This window comes from Monodon monoceros, unplaced genomic scaffold (genome assembly GCF_005190385.1).
Source record: "Monodon monoceros isolate NGI ecotype Baffin Bay Population unplaced genomic scaffold, NGI_Narwhal_1 Super_Scaffold_5, whole genome shotgun sequence".
In the NCBI taxonomy this organism is placed as follows: domain Eukaryota; kingdom Metazoa; phylum Chordata; class Mammalia; order Artiodactyla; family Monodontidae; genus Monodon; species Monodon monoceros.
Genome location: NW_021703782.1, coordinates 45,832,393 through 45,855,941, shown reverse-complemented (window position 1 = coordinate 45,855,941; position 23,549 = coordinate 45,832,393). Strand labels below are relative to the sequence as shown.

General features: G+C 42.4%; 1 protein-coding gene across 7 annotated transcripts in view; it reads left to right on the top strand.

Annotated features, from left to right (window-relative positions):
• Positions 1-23,549, top strand: part of ADAMTSL1 (ADAMTS like 1) — a 755,614-nt gene that overhangs the window by 602,352 nt on the left and 129,713 nt on the right. For all 7 annotated transcript variants that reach the window (XM_029201839.1, XM_029201841.1, XM_029201844.1 and 4 more), the window contains one exon: positions 16,453-16,580. In XM_029201839.1, coding sequence (XP_029057672.1) covers positions 16,453-16,580 — 128 coding nt within the window. The remainder of the gene's footprint in view (positions 1-16,452; positions 16,581-23,549) is intronic.

Genomic DNA, 23,549 nt, shown 5'->3' with positions numbered 1-23,549 from the left:
TCAGCCAATCTGTGTCTTTTGGTGGGAGCATTTAGTCCATTGACATTTAAGGTAATTATCGATATGTATGTTCCTATTCCCATTTTCTTAATTGTTTTTGGTTCGTTATTGTATGTCTTTTCCTTCTCTTGTGTTTCTTACCTACAGAAGTTCCTTTAGCATTTGTTGTAAAGCTGGTTTGGTGGTGCTGAACTCTCTCAGCTTTTGCTTGTCTGTAAAGGTTTTAATTTCTCCATCAAATCTGAATGAGATCCTTGCTGGGTAGAGTAATCTTAGTTGCAGGTTTTTCTCCTTCATCACTTTAAATATGTCCTGCCAGTCCCTTCTGGCTTGCAGAGTTTCTGCTGAAAGATCAGCTGTTAACCTTATGGGGATTCCCTTGTGTGTTATTTGTTGGTTTTCCCTTGCTGCTTTTAATATGTTTTCTTTGTATTTAATTTGAGACAGTTTGATTAATATGTGTCTTGGCGTATTTCTCTTTGGGTTTGTCCTCTATGGTACTCTCTGTGCTTCCTGGACTTGATTAACTATTTCCTTTCCCATATTAGGGAAGTTTTCAACTATAATCTCTTCAAATATTTTCTCAGTCCCTTTCTTTTTCTCTTCTTCTTCTGGAATCCCTATAATTTGAATGTTGGTGTGTTTAATGTTGTCCCAGAGGTCTCTGAGATTGTCCTCAGTTCTTTTCATTCTTTTTTCTTTATTCTGCTCTGCAGTAGTTATTTCCACTATTTTATCTTCCAGGTCACTTATCCATTCTTCTGCCTCAGTTATTCTGCTATTGATCCCACCTAGAGTATTTTTAATTTCACTTATTGTGTTGTTCCCCATTGCTGTTTCATCTTTAGTTCTTCTAGGTCCTTGTTAAATGTTTCTTGCATTTTCTCTATTCTGTTTCCAAGATTTTGGATCATCTTTACTATCATTATTCTGAATTCTTTTTCAGGTAGACTGCCTATTTCCTCTTCATTTGTTAGGTCTGGTGGGTTTTTATCTTGCTCCTTCATCTGCTGTGTGTTTTTGTGTCTTCTCATTTTGCTTATCTTACTGTGTTTGGGGTCTCCTTTTCACAGGCTGCAGGTTCGTAGTTGCCGTTGTGTAGGTTTCCTGGTGGAGGGGACTAGTGCCTGTGTTCTGGTGGATGAGGCTGGATCTTGTCTCTCTGGTGGGCAGGTCCACATCTGGTGGTGTGTTTTGGGGTGTCTGTGGACTTATTATGATTTTAGGCAGCCTCTCTGCTGATGGGTGGTGTTGTGTTCCTGTCTGGCTAGTTGTTTGGCATAGGATGTCCAGCACTGTAGCTTGCTGGTCTTTGAGTCAAGCTGGGTGCTGGTGTTGAGATGGAGATCTCTAGGAGATTTTTGCCGTTTGATATTATATGGAGCTGGGAGGTCTCTTGTGGACCAGTGTCCTGAGGTTGGCTCTCCCACCTCAGGGACTCAGCACTAATTCCTGGCTGTAGCACCAAGAGCCTTTCATCCACATGGTTCAGAACAAAAGTGAGAAAAAGTAGAAAGGAAGGAAGGAAGGAAGAAAGAAAGGAGGGAGGGAGGAGGGAAGGAAGGAAAGAAAGAAGATAAAATAAAATAATTAAAAATAATTATTAAGAAAAAAAATTTTTTTAAAGAACAAAAAACGGACGGATAGAACCCTAGGACAAATGGTGGAAGCAGAGTTATACAGACAAAATCTCACACAGAAGCATACACATACACACTCACAAAAAGGGGAAAAGGGGAAAAAATCATAAATCTTGCTCTCAAAGTCCACTTCCTCAATTTGGGATGATTCGTTGGGATGATTCATGTATTCCACAGATGCAGGGTACATCAAGTTGATTGTGGACCTTTAATCCGCTGCTTCTGAGGCTGCTGGGAGAGATTTCCCTTTCTCTTCTTTGTTCGCACAGCTCCAGGGGCTCAGCTTTGGATTTGGCCCCGCCTCTGCGTGTAGGTCGCCGGAGGGCGTCTGTTTTTCGCTCAGACAGGACGGGGTTAAAGAAGCAGCTGATTCGGGGGCTCTGGCACACTCAGGCCGCGGGGGAGGGAGGGGTACGGAGGCGGGGCGAGCCTGCAGCGGCAGAGGCCATTGTGACGCTGCACCAGCCTGAGGCGCACCGTCCCGGAGAAGTTGTCCCTGGATCCCGGGACCCTGGCAGTGGCGGGCTGCACAGGCTCCCCGGACGGGAGGTGTGGATATTGACCTGTGCTCGCACACAGGCTTCTTGGTGGCGGCGGCAGCAGCCTTAGCGTCTCATGCCTGTCTCTGGGGACCGCGCTGTTAGCCGCAGCTCACACCCATCTCTGGAGCTCCTTTAAGCAGCGCTCTTAATCCCTTCTCCTCTCGCACCAGGAAACAAAGAGGGAAGAAAAAGTCTCTTGCCTCTTCGGCAGTCCAGACTTTTTCCCGGACTCCCTCCCGGCTAGCCGTGGTGCACTAACCCCTTCAGGCTGTGTTCACGCAGCCAACCCCAGTCCTCTTCCTGCCTCCGACCGAAGCCCGAGCCTCAGCTCCCAGCCCCGCCCGCCCCGGCGGGTGAGCAGACAGGCCTCTCGGGCTGGTGAGTGCCGGTCGGCACCGATCCTCTGTGCGTGACTCTCTCCGCTTTGCCTTCCGCACCCCTGTTGCTGTGCTTTCTTCCGCGGCCCGAAGCTCCCCCCTCCGCCACCCGCAGTCTCCGCCTGTGAAGGGGCTTCCTAGTGTGTGGAAGCCTTTCCTCCTTCACAGCTCCCTCCCGCTGGTGCAGGTCCCGTCCCTATTCTTTAGTCTCTGTTTATTCTCTTTTTCTTTTGCCCTACCCAGGTACGTGGGAGGTTTCTTGCCTTTTGGGAGGTCTGAGGTCTTCTGCCTGTGTTCAGTAGGTGTTCTGTAGGAGTTGGTCCACGTGTAGATGTATTACTGGTGTATCTGTGGGGTGGAAGGTGATCTCCGTGTCTTACTCTTCTGCCATCTTCCCTGATCTCCGCATATAATCATCTGGGTGTTGAATTTTATCAAAAGCTTTTTCTGCATCTGTTGAAATGATCACATGGTTTTTATTCCTCACTTGGTTAATATAGTGTATAACATTGATTGATTTGTGTATATTGAAGAATCCTTGCATCCCTGGGATAAATCCCACTTGATCACGGTGTATGAATCTTTTAATGTGTTGTTGGATTCTTTTTGCTAGTATTTTATTGAGGATTTTTGCATCTGTATTCATCAGTGATATTGGTCTGTAATTTTCTTTTTTTGTAGTATCTTTGTCTGGTTTTGGTATCAGGGTGATGGTGGCCTCATAGAATGAGTTTGGGAGTGTTCCTTCCTCTGCAACTTTTTGGGAAGAATTTGAGAAGGATGGGTGTTAGCTCTTCTCTAAATGTTTGATAGAATTCACCTGTGAAGCCATCTGGTCCTGGACTTTTGTTTGTTGGAAGACTTTTAATCACAGTTTCAATTTAATTACTTGTGATTGGTCTGTTCATATTTTCTATTTCTTGCTGGTTCAGTCTTGGAAGGTTATACCTTTCTAAGAATTTGTCCATTTTTTCCAGGTTGTCCGTTATATTGGCATAGAGTTGCTTGTAGTAGTCTCTTAGGATGCTTTGTATTTCTGCGGTGTCTGTTGTAACTTCTCCTTTTTCATTTCTAATTTTGTTGATTTGAGTCCTCTCCCTCTTTTTCTTGATGAGTCTGGCTAATGTTTTATTAATTTTGTTTGTCTTCTCAAAGAACCAGCTTTTAGTTTTATTGATCTTTGCTATTGTTTTCTTTGATCTATTTCATTTATTTCTGCTCTGATGTTTATGATTTCCTTCCTTCTGCTAACTTTGGGTTTTGTTTGTTCTTCTTTCTCTAGTTCCTTTAGGTGTAAGCTTAGATTGTTTACTTGAGATTTTTCTTCTTTCTTGAGGTAGGCTTGTATAGCTATAAACTTCCCACTTAAAACTGCTTTTGCTACATCCCATAGGTTTTGGATCATCATGTTTTCATTGTTATTTGTCTCTAGGTATTTTTTGATTTCCTCTTTGATTTCTTCAGTGATCTCTTGGTTATTTAGTAATGTATTGTTTAGCCTCCATGTGTTTGTGTTTTTTATGGTTTTTTCCCCTGTAATTCATTTCTAGACTCATAGCATTGTGGTCAGAAAAGATGCTTGATATGATTTCAATTTTCTTAAATTTACTGAGGCTTGTTTTTTGACCCAGGGTGTGATCTATCCTGGAGAATGTTCCATGAGCACTTGAGAAGAAAGTATAATCTGCTGTTTTGGATGGAATGTCCTATAAATATCAATTAAATCTATCTGGTCTATTGTGTCATTTAAAGCTTCTGTTTCCTTATTTATTTCATTTTGGATGATCTGTCCATTGGTGTAAATGAGGTGTTAACGTCCCCCACTATTACTGTGTTACTGTCGATGTCCTCTTTTATAGCTGTTAGCAGTTGCCTTATGTATTGAGGTGCTCCTATCTTGGGGGCATATATATTTATAATTGTTATATCTTCTTCTTGGATTGATCCCTTGATTATTATGTAGTGTCCTTCCTTGTCTCTTGTAACATTCTTTATTTTAAAGTCTATTTTATCTGATATGAGTATAGCTACTCCAGCTTTCCTTTGATTTCCATTTGCATGGAATATCTTTTTCCATCCCCTCACTTTCAGTCTATATGTGTCCCTAGGTCTGAAGTGGGTCTCTTGTAGACAGCATATGTTTGGGTCTTGTTTTTGTATCCATTCAGCAAGCCTGTGTCTTTTGGTTGGAGCATCTAATCCATTCACGCTTAAGGTAGTTATCAATATGTATCTTCCTATGACCATTTTCTTAATTGTTTTGGGTTTGTTTTTGTAGGTCCTTTTCTTCTCTTGTGTTTCCCTTAGAGAAGTTCCTTTAGCATTTGTCGTAGAGCTGGTTTCGTGGTGCTGAATTCTCTTAGCTTTCACTTGGCTGTAAAGCTTTTGATTTCTCCATCGAATCTGAATGAGATCTTTGCCGGGTAGAGTAATCTTGGATGTAGGTTCTTCCCTTTCATCACTTTAAGTATATCATGCCACTCCCTTCTGGCTTGTAGAGTTTCTGCTGAGAAATCAGCTGTTAACCTTATGGGAGTTCCCTTGTATGTTATTTGTTGTTTTTCCCTTGCTGATTTCAATAATTCTTCTTTGTCTTTAATTTTTGCCAATTTGATTACTATGTGTCTCAGCATGTTTCTCCTTGGGTTTATCCTGCATGGGACTCTCTGCACTTCCTGGACTTGGGTGGCTGTTTCCTTTACCATGTTAGAGAAGTTTTCGACTCTCATCTCTTCAGATATTTTCTCGGGTCCTTTCTCTCTCTCTTCTCCTTCTGGGACCCCTATAATGAGAATGTTGTTGCGTTTAATGTTGTCCCAGAGGTCTCTCTTAGGCTGTCTTCATCTTCATTTCTTTTCATTCTTTTTTCTTTATTCTGTTCTGCAGCAGTGAATTCCACCATTCTGTCTTCCAGGTCACTTATCCGTTCTTCTGCCTCAGTTATTCTGCTATTGATTTCTTCTAGTGTAGTTTTCATTTCAGTTATTGTATTGTTCATCTCTGTTTGTTTGTTCTTTAATTCTTCTAGGTCTTGGTTAAACATTTCTTGCGTCTTATTGACCTTTGCCTCCATTCTTTTTCTGAGGTCCTGGATCATCTTCACTATCGTTATTCTGAATTCTTTTTCTAGAAGGTTGTCTATCTCCATTAAGTTTTTTTTTGGGGTTTTATCTTGTTCTTTCATCTGGTACATAGCCCACTGCCTTTTCACTTGTCTATCTTTCTGTGAAAGTGGTTTTTGTTCCACAGGCTGCAGGACTGTAGTTCTTCTTGCTTCTGCTGTCTGCCCTCTGGTGGATGAGGCTATCTAAGAGGCTTGTGCAAGTTTCGGCTTTTCATTTTTAAAGGGTTATTAAAACAAATAAAAACTAGAATATACAACAGAGACCATAGGAGGCCCTGAAAGCCTAAACTATTTGCTATATGTCCCTTTACAGAAAAAGTGTGTGACTTCTGCCCCAGATCATTTGACATGCTACTGCCAGAGCATCTTTCTTTCAAAATTGTCCATGCTGCTCCCAGGCTTAAAATTCTTTTCATGTCCAGCTAGCACTTGAGGTTAAGTTTCAAATGCCCTAGCATGATATGCAATGCCTTTTATCGTCTGATACCTGCCTGCCTCTCTTGCTTCATCTCTTACCAAATCCCCTCACTTCACCCCACTGAGCTCTGCCCTTCCGAGGTACCCACCTGCTGTTTACAAATTTGCTTGGGAACTTCCAACCCACTTTGTCTATCTAATCCTGTCCTTCCTGACAGGAAACCTTCCCTGCAAGGCTGGGTCAGATGGCCGTCTCTGCAACCCACATGGTACCCTGTGCATAATACTCTATCTCTGCCCTACCATTGTGTATTAGAATTGGTTATTTGTTTCTCTATATTACCTTCTGGATTATGTTACTCTTCTTCAAAGGCCAATGTTTAAGAATGTATCTTATTTTCTCCACAATTCCAAGAACATAATAAACACTAGACAGGTGATGAACTGATGAATGAAGGAAGGAAGAAAAGAATGATGGATGCCAGCGATGAGGAGGGAGGTTTCCTAATGGGTGGAGACAGCAGTCTGCGTGGTTTTGCATAATCTGGACTTCCAGTCTCTAACGTGCAGTTATGGCGGAGTTCCACAGTGATACCCATTCCCAGCTTAACATTTCTACCTTGCCCACGTGTTCTCCCCTTGAGAAATTTCAGGAACCCCAAGGTTCTGTGGCATACAACTGTACAATGTGCAAAGTACTGCTATAGTGTGAATAAGTGCGAGAGTAGATATCTTATGGTATCCTGTCTCCCGTTACATCCAGGCCAAGGGATAGATCCTCATTGTCATCACCATCATTGCTAACATTTATTGAGCACTTGCTTTGAGCTATAAGCTGTTCTAAGTATTTTACAGGTGTCCATTTATTCTTACAATAACCCTTTGAGGTTACTATCCCAATTTTACAAATGTTTACAAATTGAAGCACAGAGATGTTAGATTCAGTCTGGCTCCAGGGACCCTGTTTCTTTGTATTGATTTTAACCTTAGTTGAATACATGGACTTGCCAGTATTTTAGAAAGAAGCCATTGGGGTCAGCTAGACCTAGCATAAATTAACATGCTGTCTTCTAGCCGGCTGGCTTCCAATTTGTGAGGCTTTTGTTTTTATTGTGGCACATCTGTTTCAGGGAGAGCCTTTTCTTCTCTTGGTCACTCTACCTTTACATATACACCCCCAGCTGTAAAGATGCACAGTGCTCGGCACATAATAGGCGCTCATAAACATTATAATTGTCACATCTGTGTTTGTGTCTCTAACCGTGTATGTTTACAGTGTTGGTGGCCTGTGTATGTGTGTGCTTAGATACCTCAACCACAAACAAGATGAAGCTCAACTGTTTCTTGCTTTTTGGCCACTCTGATAAATACTGAACACTTCCTGGGCCCTTCTACTCTTCACCACATTTTGAGCTGAGATTCAGGCAAAAGCTGAATTTGCACTTGGAGAGGGGGCGACCCTAGTTGAAGAATCTTATAAATAACTCTTCCCCACATCTAATACCAGGAGGCTCATATCATTATGGACAAATATATATGTTCAGTATTTCTACATTGGAATCCAAACTCCAGAAACAACACCTGCAAGGACACTGCTAACTTCTTTACAGAAAAGTCAGATTTTCCAAAATTGCCACAGGGAGCTGGGTTACCAAACTGGAAAGGAAAGCTGCATGAAGATTGATCCTATCCTCTGAGAAGGATCTAAACACGGCTGATAGCCCCACAATAGGGCAGGGAAGTCCCTGCTTGCTACGCAACACCTTTGGTCCAAGAGTGAGCTGGTAGTCACATACTCCTCATAGCTCAGCTGGTTCAAGTCTTAAAGCATTTAAACAAGGCTTTCCTAAAAGTTATGGGTTTTTTCAAAGGAATGCAGATGAACATAACGAAGAATATGAAACTAGATACTTGGAAGAAAATACTGATTCCTTCTTAGGGATGGAGAAGCGGCTCACAGGTGCCATTCCATCTATATGGAACCCTAGGGAACAGGCTAATGCCATGGAGTTTCTGCCTTTTAATCCCTAAGCTGGTCCCTGCCTTCTTTCTATTGTGTGTCTGGGTGCACCCACCTCACTCCCCAACCCCCTTGGTCAAGAGGAGCAACCTAATGGTATATCAGTTAACCCTGGGGACAATCGACAGTGGTGGAGGACAGGAAGGCTAAAATCACAGCATCTTAGTTCTACCACGTAGTATCCACGTAAGTCTAACCTCTCTGAACCTTGGTTTTCTCATTAGTTAAAATGATCACACCCACCCTGCAGAAAAGTGGAGTGAAGAACAGAAATATTATCTGTAAAGTGCCGGGCACACTGTGGATACACATTGGACAGTATAATTGTCACGTAGAGATGAGACCGGTGTAACACACCATCTTCCAGGATGTCACAAAATTAGGAGTTTTACTCTTATTTTGAGGAACCCCTGGGCAGTTGTTCAAAGAATAGCACTAGAAAGGTGTCTAGGAAAACACAGTGTGATTGAGAATTATCAGCCTAAATCCAGACAACAGGAGAGGATGCTTAAAACTCACAGTTTTTTGCTGACATTTCTGATCTGGTAGGACAGAGAAATCGGTATGCTCTAAGTGTTTAGGCTTCCCAGAAAGCTCTGGACAGTGTTCCGAAGTGGTGTTGAGTAGGAGATGAATTAAGGAGTATTTGGAAGGCTTTAGCATGGGCAACGCAGAGTATCCACAAATGGAAACTTCTTAGAATGGAGGAGAGAATCAGATGGAAAATACCTCCAGGGTCAATTTCAGAACCACAGTTGTGAATAATGCTATATGTAAAAGTCATAAGCACATGAAATGCAGTTTCCAAGTTTGTAGATAATACAAAAACTGGAGGCTGGGCAGTTAGGGAGGGAAGAAGAAACCAATTTCAATTTGGTTTGGCTTGTTTCCTTTATAGAAGTAAAGGAAATGGGGAGGACAAATGTTTCTCCCTGTTGAAAAGTGTAAGAATAGCAAGTCAGAGAAAAAGGAGCCATCCCAGTAAATACATAAGCTTAGCCAAAAAAAAAAAAAAAAAAATGTATAGAAGATCAATGCAAGGTCACAGAAATGGCTAGCATGAACCAGACAGCAGAGAGCATTAGAGGACATCAGTGACAACCAGAGACAATCAGTGACAACCAGCCACTGTCTGAAAAGCTAGAGGGTCTCAAAAGATCCCCCTAGCAGTTAATTTATTCTTCCTAGAAAAGTGGTCCTAGCAAATAGCAGTTCTGAAAAAGTGGTTAACATTTTCATATAAATGAGGAGGATCCTGAAACAAACCAGAAATGAAAGTGTTTCCATGTTCTAGGTCAGGGTCAGCAAACTTTTCTTGTAAAGGGCCGGATAGTAAACATTTTAGCTTTGCAGGCGATCCCGTCTCTGCCTCAACCACTCAATTCTGCCAACGTAGCGTAAAAGCAGCCATAGAAAGTTCTTAATCTGCTGTGGCCGCATGCCAATAAAACTTTATTTACAAAAGCAGGTGGCAGCCAACTGGAGTTTGGTGATCTCTATTCAAGGTAAATAGGAAATCCAGTCAGAGTCATTTCATGCAGAGGTCTGTAGTTTGAAATGAATTACCCAGCAGGCAGATAGAACTACTCATATTAGCAAATTCAAGACTTTATGATTTTCTTAAGAGAAGGAAGCTGAAGGATTTGGCAGAAAGTATTAGGACAGGGTTAAGAGTGTGTGGTTAGGTGACCTTTCCCATTCCACAAGTATTTTCTATACTTCCACCTGGAGCAGTCATGGAGCTTCCAGCATTAAATAACTTTTAGTTGCAATTAAATTAAAAACAGCCCAGGTTAAAAACAAGGTTGCCCTCACCAAATGGTGATACAGAGCTCTTCATGAACCTCAAATCTGTTCCCTAAAATATCTGTACAAAACAAAGCTCTCCCTTGCAAGTCTCTGGGCTACTATATTTTTTGGTTTTGGAAAAAAATTCTTGCTCGCGGAGGACGTCTTCTCACAGCATTCTTTCTGTCCTCCAGCTTAAAGCTACTTAAAATCCAGAATGTTCTTGTTAGTGACTGTCCATTTCCCTGAGTAACTACAAATCTTCGCACAACTTACCTCCAACCCAAAATGAAGCCAAGCCACAGGCCTTCCTATTAGGCCCCAGTGGATGCTTGAATAGAGTCAGTTTTTTTAAAGGTCAAAGGTCATTCCCCATTCCCGATTCCCTGCACCAGCTGAGTGAGCTACCTAACTTCTCTGAGCTTTTGCATCCTCTCTAAAATGCGATGATAATATCAATCTAGTAACATGATAGAATAAAACTGTATAAAATTTGTCCACTTATCTACTAGATACCTGTTCCCACTCTCCCTTTGTGGTAGATTTGATTATCCTAATCTTAGGAATCCCTAAGCAGAAAAAAGAAAAAAAAAAAAAATCTGCATTTCAGGGTAAGGAAAAGACCTCAACATGTCCCCCTGGGAGTTGGGAGCTGACATTCTTTGCACAGTACCCCTTACCTTACTCGCTTCTAAGCGCACTTTTTTCCAATTCTTATTCTTTTACTCTTATTTCTATACTTTTTTTTGGCAATTGCAGAATTCTGGCTTTTTTTCTTTTAAGTGTTCTAAGATTTCAGTATTTGCTTAATAGTGTTAAAACAGTTATGGAAATAACTAGTTGTCCTTATTCCGAGATTCCTGAGTCAAGAATGGAACTGAGGCAGTGTGCCATGTGGCCTCAGTCCTCTCCTCCTCTTTCCCATCCCCAGGGCTGCCACCAAGATAAACACACTGGGGCCCATGCCCCGCTCTCTCACAGGGCAAATGCCTTACCACCTGGCCATGGCCCTGACTTACGTTTTTTTTCTTGAAAGCGCTACATTTCTCAGTCATTTACCCATGTCAAAGCAGCTCCTCACAACGTCCACAATACATAGGTTCAGACATGAAGAGTGAATGATGGTGGCGATGGTGATGTCGACAACAACCACCAAATAATAATAGTAACCTGCACTTCTGTAGTATTTACTATGTCAAGTACTTTTCTATGTTCTTGAAATACCCGAACTCACGTAGACTATTCACAACAGCCCTAGGTTGGTGCAGTAATTCTCCTCATTCTATAGATGAGAAAACTGTGTCACTGAGAAGTAAATTACTGGTCCAAGGTTACAAAGCTACTATGGGGTACAGCTGGGGTTGGGACCCAGTCACCGTGACTCTCGAGTCTGTGCTCATATCCAGTGTACTATATTGTCAAAATGATCATTTTCAGCTCCATTGCTTTGGAGGTCACTAAATAAGTCTTTATTAAGTATTCAGCATGCCAGCACTATACTGAATATTGAAGAGAGAACTATAAAAGAAGTAGGAGTCCCAGCCCTTGAAGTATTCGTTTACAATCTAACTGAAGGAATGAGATGTTGTAGGATGGAAAGGGCTTTGTAGTACAATTTAAAACAACTCTGGTAGATCAGGAAAGGAAGGGATTCTTGTGGACTGTGGTAACAGGAGGTTGAACTTGAACTTACTCTTAAGGGATGGGGAGAATTTGGAAGGATCAACAGGAGGAGGAAGAACATGAACTCTGTCCAAAACTAATGACAAGGAGAGTCAAAAAGGCCATCTTGAATGGAAAGACAAGTTTGTGTTGGGATGTGGGACAGATAAGTTTGAAAGGATGAGGAAGACACTGTTCTGAAAACAAAGGATGTACCTATAATTTTTAGGTTCTAGTCGTGTGTTGAGACCTAAAATAGGTTTAAGAATGATTTGTTAAGGTGAGAGGCCTGAGATGGTACATCATGGCCGATGTAACACATGGGTATTTCTGTGTCCAGAGCTTGAAATTTTCCTCTGACAACTGGAAATTCCAAGGAGGACTTTCAAGATGGTCATGTAGGTTACCCACACCTGTACCATCAAAAATTACTAATTTACTAGATGTATCTGATGCTTAACCTGATACTTTTTTACTTAGAAAACAGTAAGACACTGTTTCTTAGAAATAGGTTCTCAGACACAGTAAGCTCACTCCTTTATTTGATCCTCACAAGAAGTCTCTGAGGTGTTATCCTCAATTTGCAGAAGGAACTTAGAGGCTCGCAGAGCTGAAAGGCTTGCCCAAGAACACCATGTGAGTCTATGTCTCTTGACTGAAGTCGGGAAGCCTTCCCCTCTACCGCAGTTTCACATGGTTGGTTGTGGACATGACTTTGAGAGGTGAGCCTGTATAAGACAGTGGTGTCACCGTTGAGCCAAGGATTTAGAAGGCATCATCATGCCACCCCACACACAGGATTGCTAGAGTCTTTCCTCTAGACACCCAGAGTGGCCTCCTTTTCAAATGAGAGTACCTTCTGACTATGCATTGCAAATGCAGAGGAGAGAATTCCACCACGAGGAGCTTGTGCTTGGTAGGACTGGCCCACAAGTACTTTGTCCATATCCTACTCGTTTGGACAACAAGGGCTTCACTTGTGTAACGAAAACAATTATCTGTATTCTCTCAAGTTGTCCTTAATTTGTAGGATGCTTGAGAAGACAAGCTGTCACAAAGAAGCTTACAAGTAAAGGCCACGAGAAAAGCAAAACTATGCTTTCATTTTCTAGCTAAAAATAATGACCAAAGAAATAAAGCAGTAAGTTTTAGCCCAGTAAACCAAAAGGGATTGTGGGTATGGGAGAAAAGCAGAGAGTATTAATATACCTAATATGACCACAGTACTATTCGCTATGTATGTCTTAATTATGCCCCAATCCATGTCCCCTCATCCTCTAATTCCATAAATTCCAAGACAACCCTGAGAAATCTTTCTGGTTTTGTTTGGAAAGCAGCACTATGTTTCTGTGCCTGTGCATTCTAAAACAGGCCTGTCAAATTTGAAACCTAAATTCAAGCTGACAGAAGTCAGCTACTAACAAATTAAGTTAAATTAATAGAGTTGATGCCTGAAATACAAAGAAAATGTTTTTTACCCCAGGAATCTCTCTCCCTAGATGCCAGGCTAGATAGAGAGACTAAAGCAAACCTCAGTCTCCAGCAAGCCCTTTCCTTTGCCTTGTCATGTTTCCTAGAGAGTCCTGCATGGGAAGCCTCTCCAGAAGTATTGCTCCCCCTAGTGGCAGCCTCCGAACTCCCATCTACCAATTTTCTGGGCATATTAAAGACCTGAGAGATTGGAAAAAAGGACTGGAACAAGAAACCCTATTTCAAATCCCTACTCGCACACCAAATAATTATGTACCTCCTTGAGCTAAAGAGTTCAGTTTTATATCTAGAAACAATTTCTAAGTATACACAATAAATGAGAAATTCAGATTTTGTCCCATGTAGATTTTATCTCAAGACAATATTTAAGACTGTTTTATGAAGGCAAATATTTTAGCTTCTTTATCTTTGTATACATTTTACGGAATAGAAGAATATATGAATGTTAAATTTTGAGATCTAGATTCCTTTTTTTCCATTCCCATTATTCCCATCTTAATTCAGACCCTCACGCCTTTGTGCCCAGTGTGATGGAGCTCCCCCTTCTCTTCACCAACTTCGTGGGAATTCTTTTCCAGGCTTCATATGGGCAGGAAGCATCAAGGCTCACTCAGTAGCACCGGTGCCTGGAGGAACTGATGCAGCTATAAAAGCTAACCACCACTTTAAAAAAGTTACACGTGTCAGGCCCAGTGTGGGAGTGGGATTTACAACTCCCTTCATGAGATCAGGCAGGTGCAGTAGTTCTACAGGAAGAAAATATGATCTGAATATAGAGAGCTAATAAACTGTCTGGCGGGGGGATATTGGCCAGTATCGTGAGCCCCTCTGCCTTTCTTCCTCACAACCTTTTCATCCCCTGTCCTTCCTCACATTTAATTCTTCATTCAGGGTGTCCAACATTACCAACAGAAGGGTCATTGGAAATACCAGAAGGTGGTCTGCAGCTTCCTTATATACCTCATTTTAACTGTTCCTTCTGCTGGATAAGAAAACATACTTCAACTGGGGTTTAGAACGTGATAAGCTGAAATGTAGAAAGAAGAAGGGATTTGCCAATGGTAAAACTTAGAAACAAAATCAAGTTCAGAAGACCTGTCTTCTAGTCTTGTGCTCTAAATGTTCACTTCAAGAACCCCTTCTGATAGGGCTCTGATAGGGAGGGAACTATGCCAACAGACTTAGGAATTTAGCAAATCTTAATCCCTGCCTTTTGAGGATGGTAAAACTGATTAATGATCCACTAAGTTCAGTCATCGTAAATTGTCAGTTCTAATGAAATTTGGTTAAGCCTGCTTTCAATATTCCCGTTTGGAAATTCTTTTGGAGGCATCCATGTTCCTGGGACATCATAAAGATTTAAATCATTAAGTCAATGTTTCACTTTTTTAGTCTAAAACAGCCTTAACACCTGAAAAGATTTAGCAGTGCTACTATGATGCATCTATTAAGATTCCTACAAAACAACAGTGATATTATTACTTAAAATATTGTATGGCTTACTAAAGATAAGCAGATTATATAATCATCTTTCTCTTATTAGCTCTTTGAAATAAACTAAGCAGTTAGTATGTAATTGTTGACTTTGAGAGAGAACACCTAACATGGGTGAATGGGTGAACGAATGGGTGGATGAGTTCTATCACAATGTCTCGTAGCCTCTCTGTCATCCCCCACAAAGTTTCAGCTCTAGTTCAATGCCACAGAAGCTAGACTGTCCCTGTAATAGTGGTGATGGTCTGGAGCGGCACGGAATCAAACACAAACCATCCAGAAACTTCCCTTTAGCTGAGATTTTCTATTTCCTTCCCTATTTTTATCTGAACTGCCCATACATAGCCAAATTGAAGAATGAGTGATGTAAGCCTTGCTTTTTCTCTCTCCTGCCTTTCCTCCAAGAGGAGGTAAGAAAAAGCAAAGCAACAGGTCCAAGGCCAAAAGCAGAGCTGGGGAAGCCTGATTCATTGGCAGACTGGTCACCCACGTCAGAATAATTAAGAGCTGACTAGAGGTGGCACCAAATTGCAAATACCATAGAGTCTGGAGAGGACCCAGCAAGAGACATAGTAAAGAAAAAGAATTGTATAGTGGGAGACTGCTGCTGGGACAGGAGACGGAACTCCTAGTCCTAATTTTACCACTAAGTCTTGTGAGTTCCCTGACCTTTTCATGATGTTTTTTCCCTTTCCTGAAAAACGACCCCTTACCTGCTTTCTTCCTCTGGATGGATGTTAACATGATATTAGGTGAACAGTTCTTGGAGCCTTTGGAAATCAGAGAGGTGGAAATAATCACAAAGATGGAAATGACTGACTGCAGGAACCCCAAGGCCACCGCTAAATCATTTCTGTGCTATTGAATGATTTATTGACCCAGGTCTGGCACTGGATCTCGGCAGGTTCCCATCCAGTCCTCCCCCCAACCCTTCTAGTTTCCCACCTCCGCATACACGCTCCAGTTATCATCAGCCTCATCGGGACATCAGCTTCAAGTCATCATTAGACATTAATCCGCCTAACTGCCACCTGTCACAGGTAGTTCTTAGAAATGGCATGAACCTAGAAGAGAAGCAAACAGCAGACTGGGAGAGGAGTGGATTCTGAGGCTTGTGGAAGGCACTCACAATTTGATTCTTATAATTCTTTTCAGGTAAAGTATCTGAACTATGTGGTGCTTATTCTGGAATTTTCTCTACCATGACCCTGAAGGGCAGGCTTTACCTTCATTCTGCTGGCACCTTCACTACAAAGAGCCCTCTGCCAAGCATTGTGAGAAATAAAACAATAACTAAGGTCTAATTTCTGTGCCCAGTGATATTTACAGACTAGTGAAGGCAATAGAATTGAGATACAGTTACACATACAATTTCTTTCAAACACGTGCGTCAAGATCCTCTCGTCAGTATTCAATCTGGCTTCTTCTCTCCCACCTCCAAGCCTTAACAGATGCCTTTCTCCGTATCTGGAAGCCCTGCCTACTTTCCACCATCCAGCCAAGCCCCACTCCTCCTGTATAACTTTGCCTTTTCCTGAAGAAGCCTTCCCCAAATCCATCTGCAGCATTTGTTCTAGCATCTCCTCTCACCCCCACTGTGTGTGTACGTGTATTCGGCACACATATGCTGCCTGCTCCAACTGTTAGCGTTTAGTCCAAGTAATCAACAAACTGCATAAGCAATCCAAAAGCTCCTTATTTGGGCTTGCTAACAGAATCACACTCATCAAAGTGGCAAGAGAGGCTGGTTTCCTGAGTGTCACTGTGGCTGGTTTGTGCCTGTTGTTAAAACAGGGTTCTGACTACCCCTGAGGTTCCTTCCAGCTTTACCAATATCCAATGCCAAAAAGGAGTCAACCGACCTGACCGGGCCTACATTTCTTTTCTGTTGCTCCAGGATTCTTCTCCAGCCAGATGATTCCTTACAGATCCTGGCCCCCGTGGAAGCTGATGTGGGTTTCTACACTTGTAATGCCACAAATGCCTTGGGATATGACTCTGTCTCCATTGCCGTCACATTAGCAGGTAACGTGGAAATCCCTGTTCAACTGAGAAACCGTTGACCGGTGCCTGCAATGTGCCAAGCAGGCCCAGGGACACAGACATAAATGAGATCCATACCCTGCCTCCGGAAGTTTGTAATCTGTAATTGTAATCAAATGGAGATAAAGTGTAATATGAGATAGAATGAAATAAGTGCTGATAACCAGAGAGGGTGCAGTTTCACTCTACCTGAGAGGTCTTAGACTTGGAGTAGAATTTTGATAAACAGAGATGCAGGAAATACTCCAGGCAGAGTGAACATGAGCAAAGGAGATGTATACAAGTAAGTAGCCTGTTGGGGAACATGAATCATGACCTAAGGTCATTGAATGATCTTTTCATTTCTCCTCCGTCCACCTGCTGCAAAGAAGACTTTAAGACCTGGGTAGTTGGAATTCTGTGGCTGTGGGTTGGAGCACAAGTGTTCTTCTCTGTGACTGTTTATTTCAACCTCTTGGTCTAATACACCTGCCTACACTTCACCATTATCCATCGAGGTTAGGCAAACCATTCTACACATAGCAACTTCAGAAAATTGCGATTCAGAGTACGATGCCTCCCAAGGTTGTGGTCTCGTAGTAAGGTACCCTTATAAAACCTCTCTTACATAGGACAGATCCTTGCCTTTGAAACTGAAAGAGACCTTACGTACCAGCTAGACCAGAGCCCTCAGTTCTCAGAGGCCAGGCAACCTGAGGTCACATAGCCGCTCAGCTGGTGGCAGGGAAAAAGGGAACTGAGGTCTCCTAACCCCCAGATCATTGTTCCCCCTTCTCCCCACCCGGGCTCCCTTTCCTCAGATCTGGGCCGCGCAGCCTTTGTGGCGGTGTGTTGCATGTGTTTGTATTTATTCTTTTCCATTGCCGCTCCCATCAGATGATTCAGTAGATGCTAGAAAAGCCGACATCACCCCACACTGACCTCATCCGTCCACGCCGGGATTATGTTGTCACACTGTTTTCCAGTCACACATGCTACTCCCTTGCATATCTGTTTAGCAACAGTATATCTACCCCATGACCTAAGGCTGATCTGGGAAGGGACCTTGAGCGGGACGCTTTGCAGAGAGGATGAAAGTCAACAAAGAATAAGGCGAGCTAAGGGGCCCTGGGGTGGATTACAGACTGATATTAATGCCTATTTTGTGTGTGTGTGTGAATAGAACATTTGCTTTGCTCCTAATGTATTCCAGTCACAATCTTTATGCCCCTCTTCGTTATACAGAGTCCAGATGCTCGGCACCCGTCTGGTTAATTCTCTTCTGCCTTACCCCCTCCCATCTGCCTTGGCCAGGGCACTGCTGACACCCTTCCAACTGCTGGCAAGTAGGGCTCTTACAGGATTAACTCTCTTGTTTATATTTATCCAGATACGGTTCAGCTCTGTCACAGACTAAATACCCTTTGTTCACCTGAATTTAATATGATTCACGGAAACCTGTCTGGAATTAAGCAAAGCAATTGTAACATCAGGCTTGTCTTCAGCTCTTTGAAGAGAAGCTATTGGAGGCTGCCAAAATATTCAAAGCCAGGGAAGAAAGAGAGCAGCCAGAGAGGCACCGGGGGAAAGGGAGAAAAGGAGCTGAGTGATGAAGTAGTTCACGCACACCACACCCAGGGCTTAGGAAGCTGCATCCATGGGCTTCAGTGGTGGGGTTTGTTCAGGTCTGCTAGCAGATCTGTCAAACAGTCCCTCTGAAAGGTAAGGCCCAAAATGGATACGCTGCTTTCAGACTGTATTTGTGTCTTTACCTGGGATTATCGTCTAGCCTGGTGTCAACGTCCGCACTCACAGTTTTAAGTGACTCACACCCTCTGCTAAACATTACTGACGAAGAGCAACAAGTTAGACCCGAGTTCTGTGATTCGTGACGCTTACAGGCTAGTGAAGGCAATAGATGCATGCGTGACCACCTCGAATGCAGAGACAGTTACAGTTTCCTTCAAAGGTACCCCGCATAGGCGTAGAAGATACAACCTAAATATAACGTAAATGGGTGCGGGGTGGCGGTTTGCAGGGGATAGATGTGGCGCATTTCTAAATCTTATTACCAGTTATACTGTTCATTAACCGTGTGACCTTGAACAAAGTGTATAACCTCAGAGTCTTTGTTCTCAGCTGTAAGAGTGAAATTAATCCTATTTCACAGGATTGTTGTGAGGTTAAATAAGATTGCACGTGTGAAAAAGCCCTCAGCCCAGTGCCAGGCACATAGTTCACACTCCATAAATGTTTCCTTTTCTTTCTCTAGCTCTCCTAAAATGAAACACATCCTGAAAACGATTTTAAAATGTGTAAAACATAAGCCCAACTTTGCTTCCACGTATTTTCCACTGTAAGTCTTCACACTGAAAATTTTCAAGTACGGACTCAGGAGCTGATTCAGCTCACTTGTGATCAAATCCTCGTGGTAAATCTCAGTGCTTCTGTGCCTTTAAAGACATTGTACAGTTTTTTCTGGGTTTTTTTTGGGGGGGGCGTTTTTTACCTTGACTTCTATATAAATGCAGGCCAAAAGGAAAAACAAGAGTTTTCCTGAGGCTCCAGCACTCAGGTATCTCCATGATTTTATAAGAAATGGGTGGATTTGGGCCTCGCCTATGCACCTGAATCAACCAGATGCAGGGAAATTTGTTCGTAGTAATTCACAAGAGCAGGCGTAGCATGGCAGTTAAGCCTGCAGGCTCTGGAGCCTCATGGTCTGGATTTGAATCCTGACTCTGTCACATCCAAGCTACATAACCCTGAGCAGCTTCTTTACACTCTCTGACTCAGTTTCTTTATTTGTCATATGGTGATAATAATAGTGTTTGACTCAGAAGGTTCTTGTGGAGATTAAATGCCTTCATCATGTAAAATGCTTATAAGTATGCCTAGCGCGTAGCAAGCGCTCAATACTCGTTAGCTCTTATTATTATTGTGAGGATAAAACAAAAGCCAGGTTATTTTTACGGTAGGGGAAACTCCTTTTCCGAGACCAGAATGCTCACAGACCCTTTGTAGAGCACCTCACTCTAATGTCTCAGCATCTCAATGTCAAGGGGGAAGCTGAATTAGCTATCTGAAAAGCGGTTGGAGTGCCTGGGTCCAGAGCAAGGGAGGTGGCTACACGAGGAACATTTCACATGAGCCAGAGGAAGGGAGGTCTGGTGAACCCTCCCCGGCCCATAATTGGACCTCTCCTGTTGAGTTGCCTCATCCTCTGAGTTGAGTGTGTTGTCAGTTCTGCTTCTTAGGTTCATTGTGGGTCCATTGGTACTCTCTACACAGTTTTTGCTTAAACATAGAAACAGCATTTAGTTTTAGACACACCAAACCTTCCTTGCTCTGCCCTGTTTGAGCCTGTAAGATATTGTCTTTAGAGCCCTTTGCTTCTCTCCAAACTCATCAGTATGTGTTGATTTTATGTTTTAAGTCCCAAAGGTTTGAGAGTACTTTGCGAGTATGTCTAAGCATGGAGATGGCAATGTTTCCCTACCTACTTCCCTGGTTCCGGAAACTCACAGCCATGTAGACCCAGTGGCACAAAATTCCCTTCTGTCCTAAACTGACTTAATTGGATGCCTGTTTCACTGCTCAGAAGGTAAATGAGAGGGGAGGGTAGCAGGGGCTAGGGAGGAGTATAAGAATGTCACCAAAATGTCACATGCCTAACATGTTGAAGAACTGATTACTTTGTGTGCGGGTTTAAACGCAGGAAAAGAAGAGCTTCTGGTGTGTGCAAAGACAGGCACTAAGATTGGAGAGCCATCTTGACTAGTCAGATTCAGCACTCAGCCAGAGTTGCTCAGAAGGCTTCCAGATCTGAATGGCGTAGGCAGCGTTTTGAAGGAAAGCAGTAGTTTCCTGGTAAATTGCTTCAGCCTGGATCGGTGGAGGGGAGCTTTACTTACCAATGCAGATGAGGCTTGTCCAGGTGGAAGCCACTGATGAGGTCGTGGCCATAAGGGAAACGTTTTTGGTTGTCATTGATTTTATAAGATCACAAAAGAGATACTGTAAGGCCTGCTTGACATCATCAATGGAAAATGAGAAGAACATGGGGGCTGAGGGATGAGTGTATCTTTCATTGAAAGGAGAGAACACAGATGAGCTCATCCAAAGTTTTCACAGGAAAAGAGAGACGGAAAATATTCCTCCTTTCCTGGCATGTTTTTCTGCGTTTTTATGAGTTGAATAGCTGACACATATTGTGTCTAATAGAGAGATCACAGAAACCTCACTGGGAAAATAAAAATAAAAGGCAGTTGTTGTTGTTTTTTTAATTCTTCTTTCTCGGCCCCCTCCTCATGATTTAGTAACTGCAATAAAAGACAAGCAGTTTTGTAAGCTTTTCATAACATAAGTCATTTCAAATTGGCATTTCTGAATTTTTCATCCAGCCACTGTTAAGCAGAGGAGGATTTTGCTTCATAGAGAGAGAGGCTCAGAGAAGGGTTTGTCACCAAGAGGAAAGACCGACAAAGGAAAGACCGACAAAGGAAGGTTTGCCCCAGCGTACTAACTAGATCAGAGGGAAAGGCACACAAGTTTGGCTGACTTCCCAGTGGCGCTCTGAGCAACAGGGTAATGGCCACTGACTGATTCAAGCTGCCATCAAGGGACTTCATTATCTAATACAATACCAGGTAACCAGGTTCCTTAAGTTTTCCTCAATATGTATAGATGTGTAGCATGCCCACTACAGAGGCCTAGCTTTTAGAGAATTCAGGTAAAATGGATGAGAGTATAGCAGGAGAATCCAACTTACTCCACTCCCCAGTAGACTAGAGGAAACAAACAAGGAAGCACAAATGATCTAGGCTAACCCATCTCACATCCTGAAAAAGCAATTCCCACATCTGTCCAATGGAATGAAGGAAGGATGGGTGGTTGGACATGTAGTGGGTTCCATATCCTTGGTTGTTTCTAGGAGAGGCTGCAACATCATGCAGCTGTACTGGGTATGGGGTCCCTCTTCTAGGACTCTGCAGTGGAACATACATAAGAAGTTAGGTCAGCACCACTTGCTGTGACCTGGGGAGTTGTCAACTTCAACTGAATGATCAGAAGAGGTAATGGCAGTAACCTGAGTAACCTGACACGCTGGCATTGGCAAAAATATCTTTAGGGAATGGTGATTGAACCAAGGGAGGAGAAGGAAGCCATGCAGCCTGGGGACGTGCAAGAAAGGGCAGTCTAAGCCCTACCCACTTCCTTAGATCCTAAGGGCCCTGCAATATTGATACCAAAGGCACACCAACTAAACAGAATCACAAAGGGGGAGAAATACCAAGTCCTTCTCACTTTTTCGTGCAAGATAATTAATTAGTAGTCACAGTGTGGACCCTGACTCATCAAGAAAAGGTTAAATTTGGTTAAAACTGTTTTATCAGCTTTCTTGAGGTATAGTTTACATCCCATAATATTCACCCATTGTAAGTGTTCAATTCAGTGATATTTTAGCAGATTTTTTAAGTTGTGTAACCATCACAGCAAACCAAGGTTATTGTTTGCTGAAAAACTCCATGGAGGTATAATTCATATACTATACAAGTCAACCATTTAAAGTATACAATTCAGTGGCTTTTAGTACAGAGTTGTGCATCCATCACCACACTCAGTTTTAGAACATTTTCATTATCCCCAAATAAACTGCACACCTCTTAGCCATCATTCCCCAATGCCCCCATTTCCTCCAGCCCTAGGTAACTACTAATATACTCTGTCTTCATAGATCTGCCTATTCTAGACACTTCAAATAAATAGAGTAATGCATGGTGCTTTGTTACTGACTTAGCATCATATGTTCAGGATTCACGCATTTTGCGGCACGTATGCTGCATTCCTTTTCATGGTGGAATAATATTCCATGGTATGAATATACCACATCTTCCGTTTGTCAGTTGATGGACATTTGGGTTGTTTCCAGTTTTTGGCTGTCATGAATAATGTGCAAGTTTTTGTGTGGACATGTTTTCATTTCTCTTGGGTATATCTACCTAAAAGTAGAATTGCTGGATTGTGTGGCACATGTATGTTTAACTTTTTAAGAAACTGTCAACTGTGTTCCGAAGTACCTGCCCCATTTTATATTTCCATCAGCAGTGTATGAGGATTCCAGTTTCTCCACATCCTCACCAATGCTTGTTACTGTCTATTTTTTTAATTACAGCCATCCTCGTGGATGTAAAGTGATAATTCATTGTGATTTTAATTTCCATTTCCCTAGTGACTAACGATGTTTTCACTTATTAGTTGTTTATATATCTTCTTTGTTGGAATAGTAACTTTGGTGATAAAGACAGTGTATATGGCCTGTGTATTCATTTTTTATTGCTGCCCTAACAAATTACCACAAGCTTAGAGTCCTAAAACAACACAAATATATTATCTTACAGTTCTGTAGGTCAGAAGTCCAGTACAGTCTCACCAGCATAAAATCAAGGTGTCAACAGGGTACACTCCTTTCTGTAAACTCCAGGAGAAAACGCTTTCCCTGTTCATTTGGATTGTTGGCAGAATTTAGGTCATTGTGACCTACAACTATGGTGCCTGTTTTAACTGAGTGTCATTCCCAGGTTCTAGAGGCTGCTGCATTCCTTAGCCCTTGGCCCTCTTCCTCCATCTTCAAAGCTAGCAGTTGGGGGTTGAGTCTCTCTCATGTTGCCTCTCTCTGACAAACTCTTCAGTCTCCCTCTTTCAATTTTAAGAGCTCAAGTGATTAGACTGGCCCACCTGAATAATCTAGAATAATCTCCCTATCGTAAAGTCAGTTCATTAGCAACCTTAACTGCAGGGGATTGCGACTTTAATTCCCTTTTGTCTTGTAATATAACATAGTCACAGATTCCAAGGATTAGAATGTGGACAGCTTTGGGGGGGGGGGCGGCGGCGCATTATTCTGCCTACCACACCCTGTCTGAAGGGCACACCTCATTTTCATCTTACTAATGTCAAAGGAAAACACAA